Genomic DNA, 17,950 nt, shown 5'->3' with positions numbered 1-17,950 from the left:
ATTCAACACTGTTGCAAGGTGAGCTCTAATCCTGCCTGCAGTATTTGGAACACACACTTTCTGAGTAAGCTCCCTTTTTCAGTTGTGGTTTAGGGCTCTCAGCCCTTTCAAGAAAATCGGATTAGGGTTTTTTTGAGTTTACATTCTTAAGTCCTTACCTTAAATTTAGAAATGCCACAAGCAAATTAATATTGTCCCATTCAGTTCAAGTGTGAAAAACACAAAGTTTTAGTGTGACTGTGGTCCTTCTGCCTTTACTGTATATATTCTAAAATGTATTCTTCTATCCTTTCTTATTTGAAAAGGGATGCAGAGGGGCACAGATACAGACACCCCCAAACCTGTGACCTTTTAAGTTGTAAAGGTACAAATGATTGCTTGATATTCAGCAAGTGTAGTCTGCTTGAAAAAGTAAGGTCACTGTCAAGGTACGTTGGGAAACTGATGCTTTCATAGAAAGTTCGATGTGGTTATAGAATTGTCAGTCTCCACAGAATGATCCTAATTCCATTTACAAGTGAGCTGTAAGTGGTAATAGTTGAATAAAACTTTCAGGCAGCTTTTATTTCTGGGGAGTTGCAGCTGCTGCTGCTTTATTTTCTGTCTGAAGAAAACAGTGGTAGTGATTATTCTAGACACTTGGTGTTTGTGTTAAAATGTCAAAGAGCCACTTTGTGGAACTCACAGTTACTGGATTTCCTCCCCCCATGCAGGATGATTTGCTAATGGCCACATATGCTGTGGTGGTCCTGCAGTAGTGTTTATTTTTGTTGTGAAATGAAAATGTAAATGTTCTTTGGAAATCTTTATTTTGGTTGAAATTTATTGGCACAATACAGTGTTTTAGATTAAAGCAGAATATATTAAAATATCTCAAAGTATATCTGACTGAGAAAAGTCTTATGTTAAACTTCCACATTTAATACTGCATGTTGGAATGTCTCATGTAGAAGTTATAATCAAATTGTATGCTACAGTTTTGACAGTTTTCAAGGTAAAGTGGGGACAGTCATTTTCATATAAAAACACTATAAATCTGTTTCTGAATTAAATGGCTGTTTCTCATTTATGTGACTAAGTCAAAGAATGGTTTTAATAGTTAGGTACAGTTTGGAAAATAGTGTCAGAGAACCTTACTGGCTCATTTCCCTGAAGTTTGCATGAGAATTTTCTTGCTGAAGTTGTTGAACTCATGTGGCCCTGGAGGAGCTTTAGAAGGAAAACTTAGCTATTGTGAGATCTTATCTGCAAAACAGTGTTTTATGATAACTGTTATCTTGTGTTTTTTTTCCGTAAATTTTCAGGCTGTATTTGGAAGACAAAACTTCAGTGCTTGTGAAGAATGTATACCCCTAGTAATTAAAACTGTTCCTTTCCAGTATTGGAAGTATGCCTTTGAAAAGTATCTTCTTAGTACTGTCTGATGTGGTAGGTGGACAGCACGTTGTCCTGGCAGTTTGGTGCCTGATTTCTGTTTGCCTGTTTGGATTCTTTGTGAGAGTTGGTGATGTAAGTGGTCTGCGTGGTGACAGGAACAACGAAAACAAAAGATTATTTTCCAGTACTGACTGGTACTAGCAATGTTTTCTAGCAAACAGTCTTTTCTCATTCATTGGTGGATTTTGCTCATTAGAAGATTTCTGAAACTAGCTTTTATTCCCGGACTATTAACTTCCATTTTCATGTTGCAATAGAATTTATTTATAATTCTTGGTGGATTTTAGATTTTAGAAATCTTAGTAGGTTTTCCCATTCAAGAAGTCTGTTTTCCGTGCTTCCTTTTGCACGTTTACTTTTCTTGTCTGTATTCCTTGTTCCTCCACATTTGCATCCTCTTGCGTTTTCCTTCAGGGAAAGCTTAATTTTCACAAAAAAACTTTGCAAGAGAGGTTTCCCACAGCAATTTACAGATTAAATTTCATCATGACTTCAAGCCAATGGCAAAATGTGTTTTATTAACTATATGGGACAATTGCAAATATGGTTTTAGATGTCTGGGGCATCCTCAAGAAAGCATAGTGATATGACTGTCATAGAAAACTCTTAAGGTAATGTTTTGAATAGCTGTTTTTCTTTGCTTATGCTCCGAAAAATCTGTTGTTTTTTTTTTTTCAGATTCATGGCTTTAAGGCTGAGAAATTTTGTGAGGATAAGATAGGAAACATGTATGGATAAGATAGCAAACATACTTCTACAGAAAGCTATGTGATACTAGTGCTTGCCCTTTCCATTCAAAGTAGCTTTTATCATCACCAATAGTGTAAGTTTTTGCTGGAAGTTTAAATTTATTACCTCTTGTTGGAGGCACATATTTTATTTGTATTTTGCATTTTTTTTTTCTATTGAAACAACTCCTTATTGGGTGGAAATGTTTTTTTCTTCCTCTCAGTCTGTGTATGGCTACTGACATTCCTAAATTGCTTTCAGCCCTGTCAATTTCCTTGCTTAACAATCGAAGGCACATATCTAAGTGGTTATAAGTGGTTATCTTAACATGTTAGAAGGCAACAGTCAATTACAGTGGGTTTCCTCTTTCTAAGGCTGGAGGAGTACTTATAACTGTTTCAGACTCAAGACTTCTTGACTGACATATCTTTTAGAAAAAATTAGTTAAACTGAAAGGCTTTGTTTAATGGGAAATTTTACATGATCTGATAAGTTGCTTATTCCAATTCTTTTGTACAATAAATTACTTAGTTTTTAAATTATTGTTTGGAGGCATGTAGGTTGCTATTCCTACTTCTTAGCTTTGTGGATGACTCTTATTCAGTATCATCTTCTTTCTACCTGGACTGCAAGACTGGAAAAGAGGCAGTATAGTTTTCTTCTATTTTATTGAATTGCATTACATATCTGCTACTTCTACAGCATGAATGCCAGAAGAAAGCACAGCAGTGCAGCTTCAATCTCCTGTTAATGCAGATGGCACTGACATGCACACAAAAAGAGAGAAAGGACGTCTCAATTTGTGCATCAGAGAATTTCATGAATTCTTCCGGAAGAAGTGTTGCCGTGAAACTCATGTTTGTTTAGTTTTACGTGCTTGAGGAGTTTAGAGTTGTTCTTTTTTTTAGTATAGAGTCCACTGTCTTCAAAGATGCTAGCTGAGCCATGGTTTTAAGTTGCTTAGCTTAAAGACAACTGCTACTTAAAGGGCAGAACGTGTCCATAATAAATAACTCCTCACTTAGACAAGAAGAAAGGAAGCTGAGTAATAGGAAGAAGTGGTTGTTCAAACTGAACTTTTTTTGGTCTTCTAGTCTTTTCTCCCCTTATCCCACATGTCCAATGAGAAGATGGAAGTAACGTAAGTAACTGTCTTGTTCTTTCAAATTTCCCTTCAAATTTTTCAAGGCTTATTGTCTGTGAGAAGGAAGAGAGCTAGTTTTGGATTCTTCTCCTTGCTGTTGTGACTGTTATTCCCTCAGATATAATGTAGAATTTGGTTTTAATGCTCTCTGGCCAATTTGCATAACTAAGCACTGCATGCTCTCTTTCTTTTCTGAATCTGAGTCTCGATTAGTTTCTACGCAGCCCGTCAGCTCAACAGAAGAGTCTTGCAGCATCCCGGCTGTGTGTCTTCTGCTGGCTGTGGCACTCCTCTGGATGAACAATAGGGTATGAATCTCTTGGGCTGAAGGATGAACCAGGCTTCCAAGCTTCTGGGTAGTTGTCTTACCTATTAAACGTGTCACAGAAACCTAGTACTGCAGTTCCATTTGCAGCTTTTGCTTGCTCTTTCTGAACAGAAGTAGCTGTGAATGCTGTTCCTTGTATTTTAATCTCAGGGCAGCTGGGGAGTGTTCCGAGTACCTTAGGAAGTGTTGGTTATGAACTAAATGATAGAGATGCCCATCTCCCTCAGCAAAGGATGACTGAACTCAGTGTCTTAGCATCTTTGTGATAGTTCTACAGGTGTGAGGAAATGAGCATAACCTCCTAGTGGAGAAAAACAAACAAACAAAAAAACTTAAATAGGCATTCATGGGTGTCTTAAGTGGTTAGGCTTAGAGATTTTGTCTGAGGTAAGATGCTTTGTTTTGTCCTATCAACTGTTGTGCAGGATGTTTAAATTATATGTTGAGAACTAGAAATGTCTATTTTCTTTTAACTAATTCTGGTAGAAAACTCCAGAAATTCCTAATAATCCAGTAGCTACAGTTAAATGTTGCATGAGTAACTTAAAATGAGAAGCTTTCTGATTCTTTTACAGTGTTGTTTGAAAATAAGTTTCCAAATGTCTGTGGGGTTATGGGCAGCGCATGGATTTGAAAAGGAATTCCTCCTTTAAATTGACATACTTTCAATAACTTCAGTATTGGAAGGACTGTGGCAATCTCTTTGCAATGTTTTGTGTGTGTAAGATACAATTGTATTTTGGGTTTACAATCTCATTCTAAATTTTATTTATTTTGTAGCAAGAATTGGATAAATCAGGTAAGGTTAAAATAGCAATCAGTACTCATGTTGTTCTATCAGTCTTGCTGAGCTTACCTGATTGAAATTCTTCAAGTGCATGTGGAAGCAGAATTTGACTAGTTTGACATGTTTGAGCGCTGCATATACATAAAGTTAGACTGTCACTTTGTAGAGAGCTTGGTTGCTGAAGGAGGGGTGGGAATGCATTTTTCTGCTTTCCTTACCTCTCAACCCAGCTTGCTTTACATTGTGATGTTGAAAGTCAGTTTGAAACGTTTTCTCCATTTCTCTTTCATTTTTGTAAAACATTAAGTTAAATTTATATTTTTCAATATTATCTAAGTTCACAGTTTGGGAAAAATTTGTCACTGGCCCACAAATGTGTATTGAGGCATGTTTCGCATAATATGTGGACGTTTTCAAATGATTACTTGATACAAGATGCACTATTCTGTCATTCTGTTGGTTGTCCATAACGAGAACAGAAAGTCACAGAAAACAGTTCGAATCCTTTTAGTTTCTACCTGGGGACGTGTTATTTTTCCTTAATTGCACTGTACCCAAATCCCTTTCACAACTAGGGCATACATGGAACGGATCTTGGAAACATGTTTTGCTTATTAACTTCAGTCATCCTTAACTGTAAGCTAGTGCATGTTAGATGTTGTTAAGCCAAGTTACGTAGCTCAGGCACTAGACATGTTAGGCTGATATTAACTCACTCTTTGGTCTTGCAGAGCTCTAGCTTGCTGTGGCTCTGAGTAGTCATAAATGGCCTGAGTAGCCACAATGCGCTATTGAATAGTCCATGGCATAGGGATAGCTAATATGCCATGGCTAACAGAAGGCAGTGGTTCTCTTATTTTAGCTCCAAGTGGATGTGCCAGCTTAGTTACTGTATGTCACAGTATATTTGAAGGGGATTTGAATTGGAATGCATATTACACCAGGAGAGGTGGTGAATTTTCTACCCTTTTACTTTTCAAGACTTGACTGAGAAAGGTAGTGACCTGTTTGAACTGGTGAATTAGCCATGCTGAGAGCAGAAATCCTCTCTGGTGTTTGTTGTGGGTGGTGTTTTTTTTTTTTTTTGAATTCTAACTCGAAACTAGATACTGTTAATCTTTCTCAGACAAAACTACCCAAATCATAAATCACTGTAGGAATAATCAAATTTCAAATAAGCAGTTGAGACTTTACGGAACTTAATGCTCAAAATCTTTGCACAGTGTTCCAGCTGTGCTTGGCCTAGAACCACAGGGAAGTTGAAAAGCATTTCAGTCGTTTGTGTGCTGGATGTTCAGACTGGTGGACTTAGTGAGAGTATAGGGAATAAGTTGTCTGGTGCGATTATAGAAATGATCAGAGAGGGAACTGGAAGAGCAAGAGAGCTTTTAGTGGATGAGAGGCTAGTGGGCAGAGAGGAGGAAGAAGGGATATGTTCTTGCATTTAAGTTGAATTTATGTTGTACAAAATTGAAAGTATAAATTAAAAGATCAGTAAAATGGCTCAAATCATTACATGTAGGTAGTTAAACTAAAAATATTAGAATTTAATGGTGTGGTGTTTTGTTGTTTTTTTTTTAGCATCTTGTGCAGCGTTATGGTCTAAGTGAAATAGGCATCACTAAACCGTCCACTAACAGTTATAAATACTTCATTTCAATTGTGATGGCCCTCCCTGAAAGCATTTACTTTGAATTTCTTGCTGCTGGGAGAGGAACGGTTGTTCCAGTACGTGAAAATTAACATCTATTTTAAGAACAGTCTTAAATTTTCTCAAGCTAACCATAAAGCAGTCAAGTCACTAACCAGTTTAAGTGAATAGTTAAAAGAGCTTACATTTTTTGTTGGTTAGCAGAGGTGCTTCTCAGTGTCTGTTGCTTTCAGAAGCCTGTTTCTATTGCTCTTTCTTGATTTACATTCCAGTGATGCAGATTGTTCAGAGAAAGGGGAACATTGATCTAAAAACTGAGCTGTCCTTTAAGCATGTTTACAATAAAAGTGTGTTCACTTAGGCATTTGTATTTTACAAACTTCCCTGTTTAAAGACAAAACAGCAACGGCAAAAAAAGCTATTTATTAATAATAAAGCAAAGGGTACCAACAACTCCTGTTTCATCATAAATACTTCCTAAAGCGTGTTAACCTGTTGTCTTGTTAACATGATATAAGAAGAGTATGAGGCTTGGGGGATTTGTACTATTCTAGAGTAGCACGTATTTTGTGTTGAGTAAGGTAACAATCTATAGCAAGTATAGATTTTTTTAAAGGAAAGTCTATAATTTCCTTTTTAAGTGAAATAATTGTTGAATGTAATGATATATAAAGCACGGTGAAAACTAGTAATTTTTATACCACACTTTGTGATCTGTCATGCTGATGCCTAGAGAGCTCAAGCTTGAGTTACTAATTCTTAATACATACGCATCCGTTAGTACGCAGATTCTTAGACTATACACCTTTTTGTGTTAACTGCAAAAAACTGTTTTTGTCTGTAGAAAATTATACCTCCCCACTCCTCAACACACACACCTTGATTTCTAATGTTTTTTCTTTGAATAAGAAATTACTCTTTCTAGTGAGAGTAATCCAGTAGTGTTTGTAATATATCTTCACAGTAGATAGATGGCATGGGCAAGAAAATTAATCGAAAATTTTTATCTCCTTAAGTATGAGACTGCAAAAGAAATCCTGTACATTTAGTAAATGCCTGTTGAAACTTGACAAATCTCTTTTTCTATTTTCATTGCAAATGCTATATTCTTACAAGAATTGATTTATTTGCTAGATAAATCAGATAAATATGATTCCAGAGATGTGGAAAGACTTCAGCAAGATGACAAATGGGTTGAAAATTACCTGATTTGGCGTCAAGATGTTGTGGATGATACATTAAAGATGATTGATCAAAGCTTTCAGTGGAGGAAAGAATATACTGTTAATGGTAAGCTATGTTATGTAATTCTTGTGGTGGCGAATGTTGCTTTCCTGTTGAACTACATCTAACCTCTATGCTTAATTTCATTACATTTCTTGCTCTCAAAGGTTGTGAAAATACCACAGAGTACTAAGCAAGAACTTTTCTACTCAGTTAAAAAAAAAAAAAAAAATTGCTTCTTATATAAACCAGTACTGTAACATTGTACTTCTATATGTCTATTACAATGTTGTTTAAGGGGAAGAAGGGAAAATAGCTATCTTTGTTTTGTGTTTGTGTGCTAAAATGGCGTCCTAATAAATAAATGAAATTCATATCTCTGATGTTGTGATACAAGTTTATCACGCTGACATTGGCCTGTCACCCCAGGTAGAATGGATCAGATTTTTTTTCCTCGAGTGTTTTGAAGATGAACTTCATCTACAAGACTTCACAGTCTGAATTAAGGAAGGATAGAGCAAGAAGGGCTGTAGATCTGAGCAAAAAATAAACACTTGCAGCATTTTTTTCTTCCCTCAGAATTTTATTCTTCTGTCTTCCTAAACAGATCCAATCATACAGCCTGAGAGGAAGAAGATAATGAAATTCTCATATGAGCTCAATTTTTGCATTAATTTCCAAAATTACGTGGGAGGTGGTTTATGAAAACACTTTTATATTTTGTTGTTAGACTTATGCATTTTTAGTGACTTGTGGTAAGTTGAAATGTGATTATTAATGTGAAGGCTGAAATAATTTTTCCTTTGGCTTTTCAGACTTGACTGAATCTGTCCTTCCAAAATCATTACTTGAAAATGGCTCTCTCTTTCTGCACGGATATGATAAAGAAGGCTATAAATTATGTAAGTTACACAAAACATAATATTCAGTCATCCTTCATTACTTTTTGTTTCCAGCATTTCAGTTTTGAAAAATAAATGTTTTAAAAATAAAAGTATGTATGTATTAGCAACTGCCTGTATTGTGAGAAGTTGGTAACTTCCATTATTTCTTTGGATCGCAGAAGTGAATAATTAATTTCATCATCAATTTTCAAAAATCATAAACCTTCAATTGTAATTGTCAATGGGTTTTTTTATCTTCCCTGTTGAAGTGCGTTATTTTTGTATCTACTGTGTTGAGTATATAAGTAGAAGAAACATTGATTATTGCAGTGCATTGTCATTGCTTTTCTAGCAGCCCACATTCTTACATACTTACAGGGGTTCGCTGATTTTTGTTTTGTTTTCTTTTGACATTGGAATGTTCAGTAATAGTGTGAGCAGCTGAAAATTGGTGGAGAATGAACTCCCAAATTGTGTGATTAACTTAGCAATAAGGAGTAAGACTTGTAGAGAAACAGTAAATATTTCCTGAAGTGCTCTTGGGTTTGAGTGTGTAGTAGATGGGCAGTATTTTCTATAAATGAATTTGGTATAACATCTGACAGAAATAACTTTAAAGGCTGTAAAACCAAAGAGTCTTTTAAAACAAATCACCTGATAGACTATCCAGGCAATAATTTTGAATGATGGGGGGTAGGGAGAGGGGAAAGCCTTTAAGTCTGCAATTGTACTTTCCTTCTTTTACCAAGGCCAGGTTGTACCTCCAGAAATGCATTAACAATCCAGTCTGTTACAGAAATGACTGTTTTAAACACTAATATGCTAGTTTTCCGATAAAATAATGACCAGAAAAATACAGCTTATATTCCATGGCTGTATTTTGTCAAATTGTCCCTTTTCTTACTATTGTAAGATAGAAGTGCTTTATGAAAAGTTGATGCATTTTTATGCTTCATGATTTTCGTATAGCCTCCAAGGTAAGTAATCAAGGCTAAGTGGTGGTGATACATTTTTATAGCACTTATTTATAAAGCTGAACTCATTATACTGGGTGGCTCAATTTGATGAGATTGAAGAGGGTGGGAAAATGAAGTAGGAAGACATGATACTTTTGCATTGGTGGTCAGACTTAGAATACTTCAGTTGTGTGATAGGAATGTGCAAGTCAGATGGCTGAATAACAATTTCTGATTTTATTGTCACTGAATGATAACCAATGTCTCAATTTCCTATCCCCAAAGTGTTTCTTCTGTGAATGTTACTGGGTTAGAATATCTCAGTATGCAAGTTGAGATTGTGTTGTAAAGAGTTACTGGTTACTGAGCATTTGAGAAATATTTTTTGGGCCACACACTCCATTTTAACTATTACGTGAAATAGACCTTTTAAGCTATAAAGAAACTTTTCAAGAATTGGTTGCTTTCCAAAGAGTCCTGTGTTCGAGTAGGATATCTTTCTGAAATTCTGCGTTTACAGAATCCAGTTAATGTGCTGGAGTTATAAATAGATAAATAAAAAAACTGTCTCTACACAAGCTGAAAAGCTGATTTTAAGTAAAACTTCTTGATGTTTCAAGGAGAAAAATATTAGCTCATCTACTGCTATTTTCGGGTCTTATCTGTTTTTTCTATTGTAGATGTACCACAAATGAAGGCATCTCTTGATGTTGGGCCCCTGAATAATTCTTTTATCACTTAATTGTATAGTCAGGCATTTTTATGAAGTCTTACTTTGAAATACGCTACTTACATGAGAAACTTGTCTCTGTGTGACTCATTTCTTATTCCAGAAGGATATATATCAGGCTTTCATTTAAGTAATGTTCATCTTCTGAACTTCTTAGTTTTATTTTAGGAAGGTCTGTCGCTTGTTATATAATTCATAATAACTTGTGTATAAATAGTTTTTTTTCAGGACATGACAACTACAAGAACATAGAAAACTTAAGCAGAAAAAGAAGTGTAAATGTCATAACGACAGTCTTCAGAACACAATAGCTGAGGACTGCATGCATTTAATTTGAAGTTATTGAATAATACTCTTAATAAGTAGTAGAAGTCTTTAAATACATGAAAAGTATTCTCTACTGTCCCTTACTTGCTGTAATTTGTAACATTTTCATAATTAAAAAAAATGCGCAAAAAAAAGTGAAAGAAAAGGAAAAAAGTATCCAGTTGTTCTGACTGTTCAGTGTGACCACAAAATCAGTAAGGATGTAGAATACAAACAAAGAGGGATTAGTAAATTTCACAGTGCATCCTGTATGGTTATGAAAATGTTTCCCGCTAATTCGCATCTGTTGTTTCAATTTTTGTGTGTTTTTCTTCCTTTATTCTCCCAAGTTTGGTTTAGAGTGAAACTTCATATAAGAGATCAAAAACAGCAACTTGAGAAAAAGAAACTGGTAGCTTTTTGGTTAGAACATTACGCCAAGAGAGATCATGGAAAGCCCTTAACAGTGGTATTTGACATGGCCGAAACTGGAATCAGTCACATAGTAAGTATGTTTATTTTTTTCTGATTGCTTTCTCAATTATTTAATCTACGTCCTCTTCTCCCCAGAAGAGGATTCTTGTGCAGTCATTTAAACTGAAGTAACTTAACAGTTAACAGCAGTGATATGTAGGGGTTGTTCCTAAGACATAAACAGTTTCAGAAATCCATTGTTACATATTAAACTGTTTTTCAGTCTTGTAGAGCACATTGAAAACTTCCTTTTAATTTGGTAAGTGATGGAGCCAAATGGACTCTGTGTAGTAGTTGCTCACAAGCTTAGTTTGTCACTTGTTATGGATGATGATAGTGGAACTTACTGCCTTTTAGGTACTTAAAAATTAAGTTGAGACCTCTTATAATGAATATAGTTGCTACCTCTTCCTTAACAGTTCAAATCTCATTGTTGTCTTTTCTTTCAACAAATCAAAGTTTGTCAAGAGCAAAGGAAGGAAAAATGGGGTAATGGTGAAATATTGAGACCTTAGGTGCGATAGCTGAGATCTTTGAGAATGATGATCTGTTCTGAAAAGTCAGCATGTTCAGTTGACAACTCTGATTCTGTTTCTGTCTGTCCATCCTGCATGCCGTGTATGTTTAAACTGTGTGTTTCTGAAGACCCTGCATGCATCTTCACTTACTGAATTTTCTTGTGAAGAGAAGTTAGCTTGATGCATAAGAACAATTTATCAAGTAGGCACTTCTTTTTTACTCATCTTTACAAAAGGAGCCCAAGTCTGGTTTTTTGTGATCCATGTTAGATATGAGTCTGCTTCTATGCAGCTTTATTTGCAGTTGTGAATGCAGGCTGAATGAGACACTACTACAATTAGTAGAACTGTTTAGTAATGGTATAGGAAGAAGCAATGGGTCTGTTCGAACTTCAAAATGATAACATTTAGGACACAAAAATGCTTTTTTCAATTTATATGGATTTAGGAGGGAATGTATGTTGTACCTCTTACTTTAGGTCTTTTTTTTTTTTTTACCTGTTAGTTGCAGCCATCTTCTTTTTTTTTTAACCTGTTAGTTGCAGCCATCTTCTTTAAGAATTTCTTTGTAGAAACTTGTTTAGAGGAATAAAACATTGTCACTGCCTACATCTTTACCAGTCCTTAACTTATTAACTTATCCCTGAAATCAGGATATTTTGGGGGGTAAGGGGATGTGGGAGAGGAAGGGACGTTTGAGTAAATATCTGCAGAGTTCTGTGGGTCATTTTCTTCAGCTGAATTGAGCAGAGAAGTGCGTTTTTAGAATCCGCTCTCAGGAGTAGAATCTAAACTGTTTAAGATTGTAAGGTGGAGCTCTTGCCTGTCATTAGATTGAATCTATAGATACCCAGTAACTAGAAATCTCAGTGACTGGGTAAAATCATTGGATTTTTTTCTTACATAATGCCACGCCATCCTTTTATAAGAATGGCTAGAACATGTCTTCTTACATTTTTGTTTATATGGTGGAAATGCCTTTTAAAAATGAGCAAAACCCAGTGTTGCGTTAGGACCTTGCAGCCATGCTATACAGGGCTATAAGCTTTTGAGAAGACATTTTTACAAATAAGTGTGGGCCAATCCTAACTTACAAAACTGAATTGGAGTTCTCACCTGTTAGTTGAGAGCTGCCTATCTATCATCCTAAGATAATACTGAAGCAATGGTTTTTATATAATAAAAATGAAAGACTAGAATATAATTGCCTTTATGGTTGAAAACAAAAAAAAAAAACACGCTAGATTTTTTTTTTAATTTGTGGAACATATCCTGAAGCAACTTATTTCCATTGTGTTTGAGGCTCCCAGAGAGAGTCTCTGCAAGTGCTGTTCATAAGTCTTCCATTGCACAGTCTCAGTTTGCAAGGAATATTTTTTTATGGCTATTTGTAGCCATGTAGAGTAATGGATAAAAGTTATCCTAAAAGAACTTGGGGTTTTTAGTTCTTTTCCAGAGCACATTTTTTGTTCCATTGTTAATGTTGTCTCATCTGCTACGTCAGCTTCTGTCATTGATATGTAGTCAGATAATTCTGATAGCTCATGCCTCGTTGAGGCATTTCAGGTAACTAGAATTGATGCAGTTATTGAATGGTCTGCTCAAATTCAAACTCTTATTTCCAGATTTTCATCAAAATAATGGATTCAACCTCCTTATATCTGATAGTGTTGCTTTTGGCTAGACAGCAGAAATAAGATCAGTGTCCTTGCTAATAATGCACAAGAGATGCTAATCATTACTTGAAAATCTATCACTGTTTATACTGTTAAGTAGGAGATACTGTTTTGGTACAAGCAACTGCTAGTTGAGATAAATGCTTCTGCAAAATGCTATCTTCTTCCTTTAAAGATATCCAAGCTTTCAGTTAGTTGATAATTACTGAAGCTCCTAATGAAGCTTTCAGGTCGTGGGTAATCCTGTTCATACAGCTTTTCTTTATCACTTTATCTGCAAATGTAGTAATAATGTGTTTACATCACTTTAGGAGCCAGTTCCCTATAGCATTTTACTGTTTTTATGTGACAGGCATCGGGGGATCCTCTATCAGTAATATGTTTTGTCCTGCCTCTGAAAGTCTCCTTGTTAGGTAATTTTCTGTTAGAGGGTTTGAGGAAAATAAGTGCTTGTGGCAGGCTTCCCACCTAACCAAAGTAATTTATTGTGATAAGGTAACTCTTACTGTATTGTCTATATCAGTTTCATAGAATGCCCTTTTTGCTCTTTATTGTGTAGTCCCATTAAAGCAGGATTTTGCAGTGGAGACTCGGTTGTGCTGTATCTTACCTGCTGCTCGTTGGATAGGAGCACCCCTACAGTGGGTGGTATGCAGGCAGTTTTGTTGGGTGCTGCCTCTGCCTATAATTTGTCAACATAGCACTAACTAATGCCAACAACAAAAATGCTCTTAAAATGAAATTTTCTTTTTCCTTCTGGTAGATTCTGAATGAAGTTATCTTGAATGCCGTTTGGTATATGAGTTATTCAATTGAAATTTCAGTGTGTTTAAAGCTTTATAAGTCAGCTAACAGTAATCTGTCAGGTTCCCTAGAGCTAAAGCTTTATTTTTCCTTCATGTGTTTCCTGTACAGCTTAAATTTTGTTAATATCAGTAGTTACTTTATTACCTAATCTATTGTGTTGATAATAAGTCTGTTAATTTCTGTTATATCATAAAGCTAAGCCTGTCTGACCACAGTTCTGCAGCAATTTAATGAAATGAGAAGCATTATACATATTTGGGTAATGTTTGTAATGTCTAAGATGAGGAATACAGATGACTACAAGATACTTATCTTGTACTATTCAATAAATGTTTTATCTTAACTGAGCTTATATTTTAATGTTTTGATTTACATTTTATTTACTTTGTTTTTATTTTAGGACTTGGATTTTGTTCGGTTTATTGTCAACTGTTTTACAGATTATTATCCAAACTTTCTCAGTAAGTATTGTATATGAAGCACTATAGACTTGTTTAACAGAAGCGTTTAATAATGTGGCAGATGAGGGGGGAGACTTTTTTTGAAGTCTTTTTGCATGCTCTTTATGTGGTTTTTAGAAATAAGTGGAAGGCTTGTCCTTGGAATTTAGTGTTCTGACTATAAGGTAAGATTTGATTTTTAAATAAAGCCTAAGCGCATGGAACACTTTGACATTGTAGATTCAGGATATTTTTGCACTCTTTTCAGCACAATTTTGAAAATAAAGTTTATTTACAATATATCCAAAATGAGCTGACTTTTCAAGACACATGAATAATTTGCTTTGTATTTACCAGTTTTCAATCCGCATGTTTTTGCAGATTGAAAATCGCTATATATATCTAATACAATTGAATTAGCCTTTTTATCTTTCGTTGTTTTTTTTTTTAGTCTGGGGTGAAGCTTTGGAAACTTATATGACAAGTGGTATCCTTTAGGAGTCTTTAGGGAACAAAAAAATACTGGCTATAGAAAGTCTTCAGTAGCCATGGTCTGCTTCCTCAGAACAGGATTAAGGCATGTTGGTATGTGAACTTGGCAAAAAACTGCATAGTTGCCTACTAATTTTTTATGAATAGATGAAAATTGAATCACTTTTGCCAGCTTGTTGTATGTGAGTGAAAGTGTCTGAATTTTGGAGCTTTGTAACAGCAGTTGCTTAAACTCTCAAAATGAGATTTCAGTTTACTGACTAAAGTTTTGAACTTTGGTCAAAGATTGAACTTAAATAGAAGTGCAGCAATGTTTTTGTTTTAATTTTGACATTTGAGAAAAATGTTTGGGGATGTTTGAGTCAAGGCACTAACTTTTCAGGCTTCTCTCCTAAAACAACAACAAAAAAAATGAGAACAAGTGTAGCAGAGACTTGCTATTTGTTTGGGAAGAAGAGGTGCAGAATATGCCTGTTAACCTTCTTTCTTTTCCGTTAAGCAGTTACTTTTCTAGATCGGGATAAATCCTTACCTTTCTCTGCCTTACTGGGGTAATTACTTATGGTAATAATATGTCAGAAAAGCAATAAGCCAGAGAGATCTGTAAACAGTTTCCACATAAATACTTACTGCCTTCATATAGTAATAGAAATAGGCTTATACATGCTATAAACTAATTTCTTCAAGGAAGTAAGCATGGCAGTTTCAAAAAATGAAGTATTCCCTTTTTACATTACCTTTATTGCTGTACTCCCTGTTAAACAGAAATACCTAACATTGTTTCCTTTTCTTTTCAGCAAAGATAGTGATCTTTGAAATGCCATGGATAATGAATGGTAAGTCATTTTTTTGGTTTGTTTTCTTAACATCATGACAACTCTTTAAAATCAGAGTGAACAAGAAGCATCTTTCATCTTTTTCTCTAGATACAGTTAAATGGTGGATTCGTTAAATGGTCATCTTTAAATCTCTTGATGTGTAGGCTGCACGTTGATGTTTTTCTGTCTAGTGTTGTATTTTGGGTTACACTTTTAAATGGGGTAAAAATTCGTCCTGTTACCTTTAAAACTTAGGAGACTTTGGTAAACAGTCTGTTCTGTGAATGTTTCCAACTGTAATTCTTTAAAGTTAGATGAGTTCATGATTCAAGAATGCTGTCATCAACATTGAACACTAATGACCAGCCAAAAACTAGGCAGATTTAAAAATTAAGGCAGATGCCTGCCTGACACTGGACATGGCAATTGTTATATGCATGTATTCTGATGTATACTTCAATATTTATCATTAATTATAATGTATATGATAAGCAGGTTATTCCAGTATCTATGCCATTTAAAATACATACCTCTTATGTTAGCTCTATGTTCTTCCTGTATATTTAAGTTTTACCACCAGTAAAATAACTATGGTGTTTTAAAGCTCTAAACCAGAGCAATTTAAAGCAGCAAAATGTTTAAAATGGGAGGAGTGTATATGTAACTTTCCCAACCTCCCTCATACAGATTTGGAAATACAATTGCTTTACAACTCTCCCGTGTGTCACCGCAATCCCCCACTTTCTCCAGAACTTGCTAGTTTAAACTCCGAGACAAGGGGATCATCATTAGTTAAATTGAAGACTCTCTTCCCTTGAAGTCTGTGATAAGTCTGCATTCTGCTATAGAAAAAGACTGTCCATAAAATGTTTTCTTTGTAAATATTATTTTTTTTTGTTGCATCATGTCTCCACATTATAACAGATATTTTCAGAACAGGCCCGTATTTATGGGGCGTAGCTCACTTGTTTCATAAAGTCTACTGATACACTGTGGGAAAAATACCTTGACATCTTACATATGCTTTTCTTTTTTTTTTTTTTTCCATTATAAAGCTGCTTTTAAAATTGTGAAGGGTTGGCTTGGCCCAGATGCAATAAGCATGTTAAAGTTCACAAACAAGAGTGATGTACAGGAATACATCAGTGGAGAATATCTGCCACCTCACATGGGTGGAACTGTAAGTATATTAACACTTCATGATCCTTTTGTGATAGGTTGAGCCATGCTTATTTAAATAACGTATGTGGTGTTGCAACTTGGCACTTCATGGATTTGAAATTCCTTCAGATCGTTCTGTCAAAATGGTATTTTCTAAATCACATTAGTAAAAAATGGATTAATTTTATAAGAAATTGGTATCTTGCAGTCTGAAACGCAGAAATCAGTTTCATGAATGATTTTAATCATTCATTTTCAAGTCATAAGAAATCTTGTTTTCAGACCTTCGACAGCAAAAAATATCCATCCATTTTAAATGCCTTTTTCCACTCTTCCCCTACCTGATGAATTAAAGAGGGATTGTGTTGGTTTATGATACAGGTTCTGCAAACAGAAAATAGATTTCATCCTGCTCCAAAGCCATGGTTCAGTAAAGAAAGTATTGCAATTATTTTTCCTTTGTTGTCCCTAGGGCTGCATTTTCTAAGACTCTATAGAAGACTTTTTAAGAGTATGTTAGAGAGCATACTCCAAAGTATTTTTCAATCCAGTATTGCTTTGACAGAAGCTGGATCCTATTCTAGTATGATCTAAATGGCAAAACAGCACAAGGCTCTTGCGCAACAAGCTTCATTTTTTGTAAAGCTAGTAAATAATTTTGCGTAATTTTAATAGAATCTGCAGAAAGAGGATTTTTTTTCTTTAAAACTTTTGCAAACAGTTTTTGTTAATGGAATAAACCCACTGTAGTAATCTTTACATGTTTCTTTTTTTTCATTTTTACTTTTACTCCTGAATGTTTTTGCTGTTAAACAGTAACAACATGGAGAAAAGGAAGATTCTACTCCAGCCAAAGTAGAAGTTTGTTCCTTAGTATTTAAGCTCGAAGCAGAGTGCTGGTAGTCAGAACATCATGCAAAACCATTTTGAGAATGTACATAGTGTTACTTTGTTTTTATTCAACTGAAAGTAGCACCCTGTAAAAAGCACTTTTAAAATGATACTCCTATCACAAAACACCTGAAAAGATGGTATCCTTCTCCATAGAAAATTGCTGCCTAAACTCCACAGTCTTGTGTAAGAACTTGCTCATGTTAGAGAAAGTTGAAATCTCTGAACTTCAGTAGTGGACACTGAGGGAAGGACTGATGGTGTCTTTACTGACCTCGGTAAGGATTTGAACAGCAATGGCTCTTTCTGGGCCTAACTTCCAAGTTGTTGTTCTACTGTTGCAATAGCAGGGAAAGTTCTTCTCTTCACTCTTAGACCTCAGTGTCTCCTGTCTGCTTTATACTGTTGTATCTGATAGCTAATTCCCTTTTCAAAGACAGAATCTTGTTGCTTTGCTAAATATCCTTTTGCATCCTCTGTCCCCCTATATTGAGCAC

At 35.1% G+C, this 17,950-nt stretch overlaps 1 protein-coding gene across 2 annotated transcripts in view; it reads left to right on the top strand.

Moving 5' to 3' along the window:
• The window catches only part of MOSPD2 (motile sperm domain containing 2), a 34,483-nt gene that overhangs the window by 1,501 nt on the left and 15,032 nt on the right, over positions 1-17,950 (top strand). For both annotated transcript variants that reach the window (XM_040533175.1, XM_040533184.1), the window contains exons 3-8: positions 7,211-7,366; positions 8,116-8,202; positions 10,527-10,681; positions 14,052-14,112; positions 15,381-15,419; positions 16,457-16,581. In XM_040533175.1, the coding sequence (XP_040389109.1) occupies positions 7,211-7,366; positions 8,116-8,202; positions 10,527-10,681; positions 14,052-14,112; positions 15,381-15,419; positions 16,457-16,581 (623 nt within the window). The remainder of the gene's footprint in view (positions 1-7,210; positions 7,367-8,115; positions 8,203-10,526; positions 10,682-14,051; positions 14,113-15,380; positions 15,420-16,456; positions 16,582-17,950) is intronic.

The sequence above is a fragment of the Cygnus olor genome, chromosome 1 (genome assembly GCF_009769625.2).
Source record: "Cygnus olor isolate bCygOlo1 chromosome 1, bCygOlo1.pri.v2, whole genome shotgun sequence".
NCBI lineage: Eukaryota > Metazoa > Chordata > Aves > Anseriformes > Anatidae > Cygnus > Cygnus olor.
The sequence above is the reverse complement of the archived record's forward strand: the minus strand, read 5'-3'. Positions and strand labels throughout refer to the sequence as shown.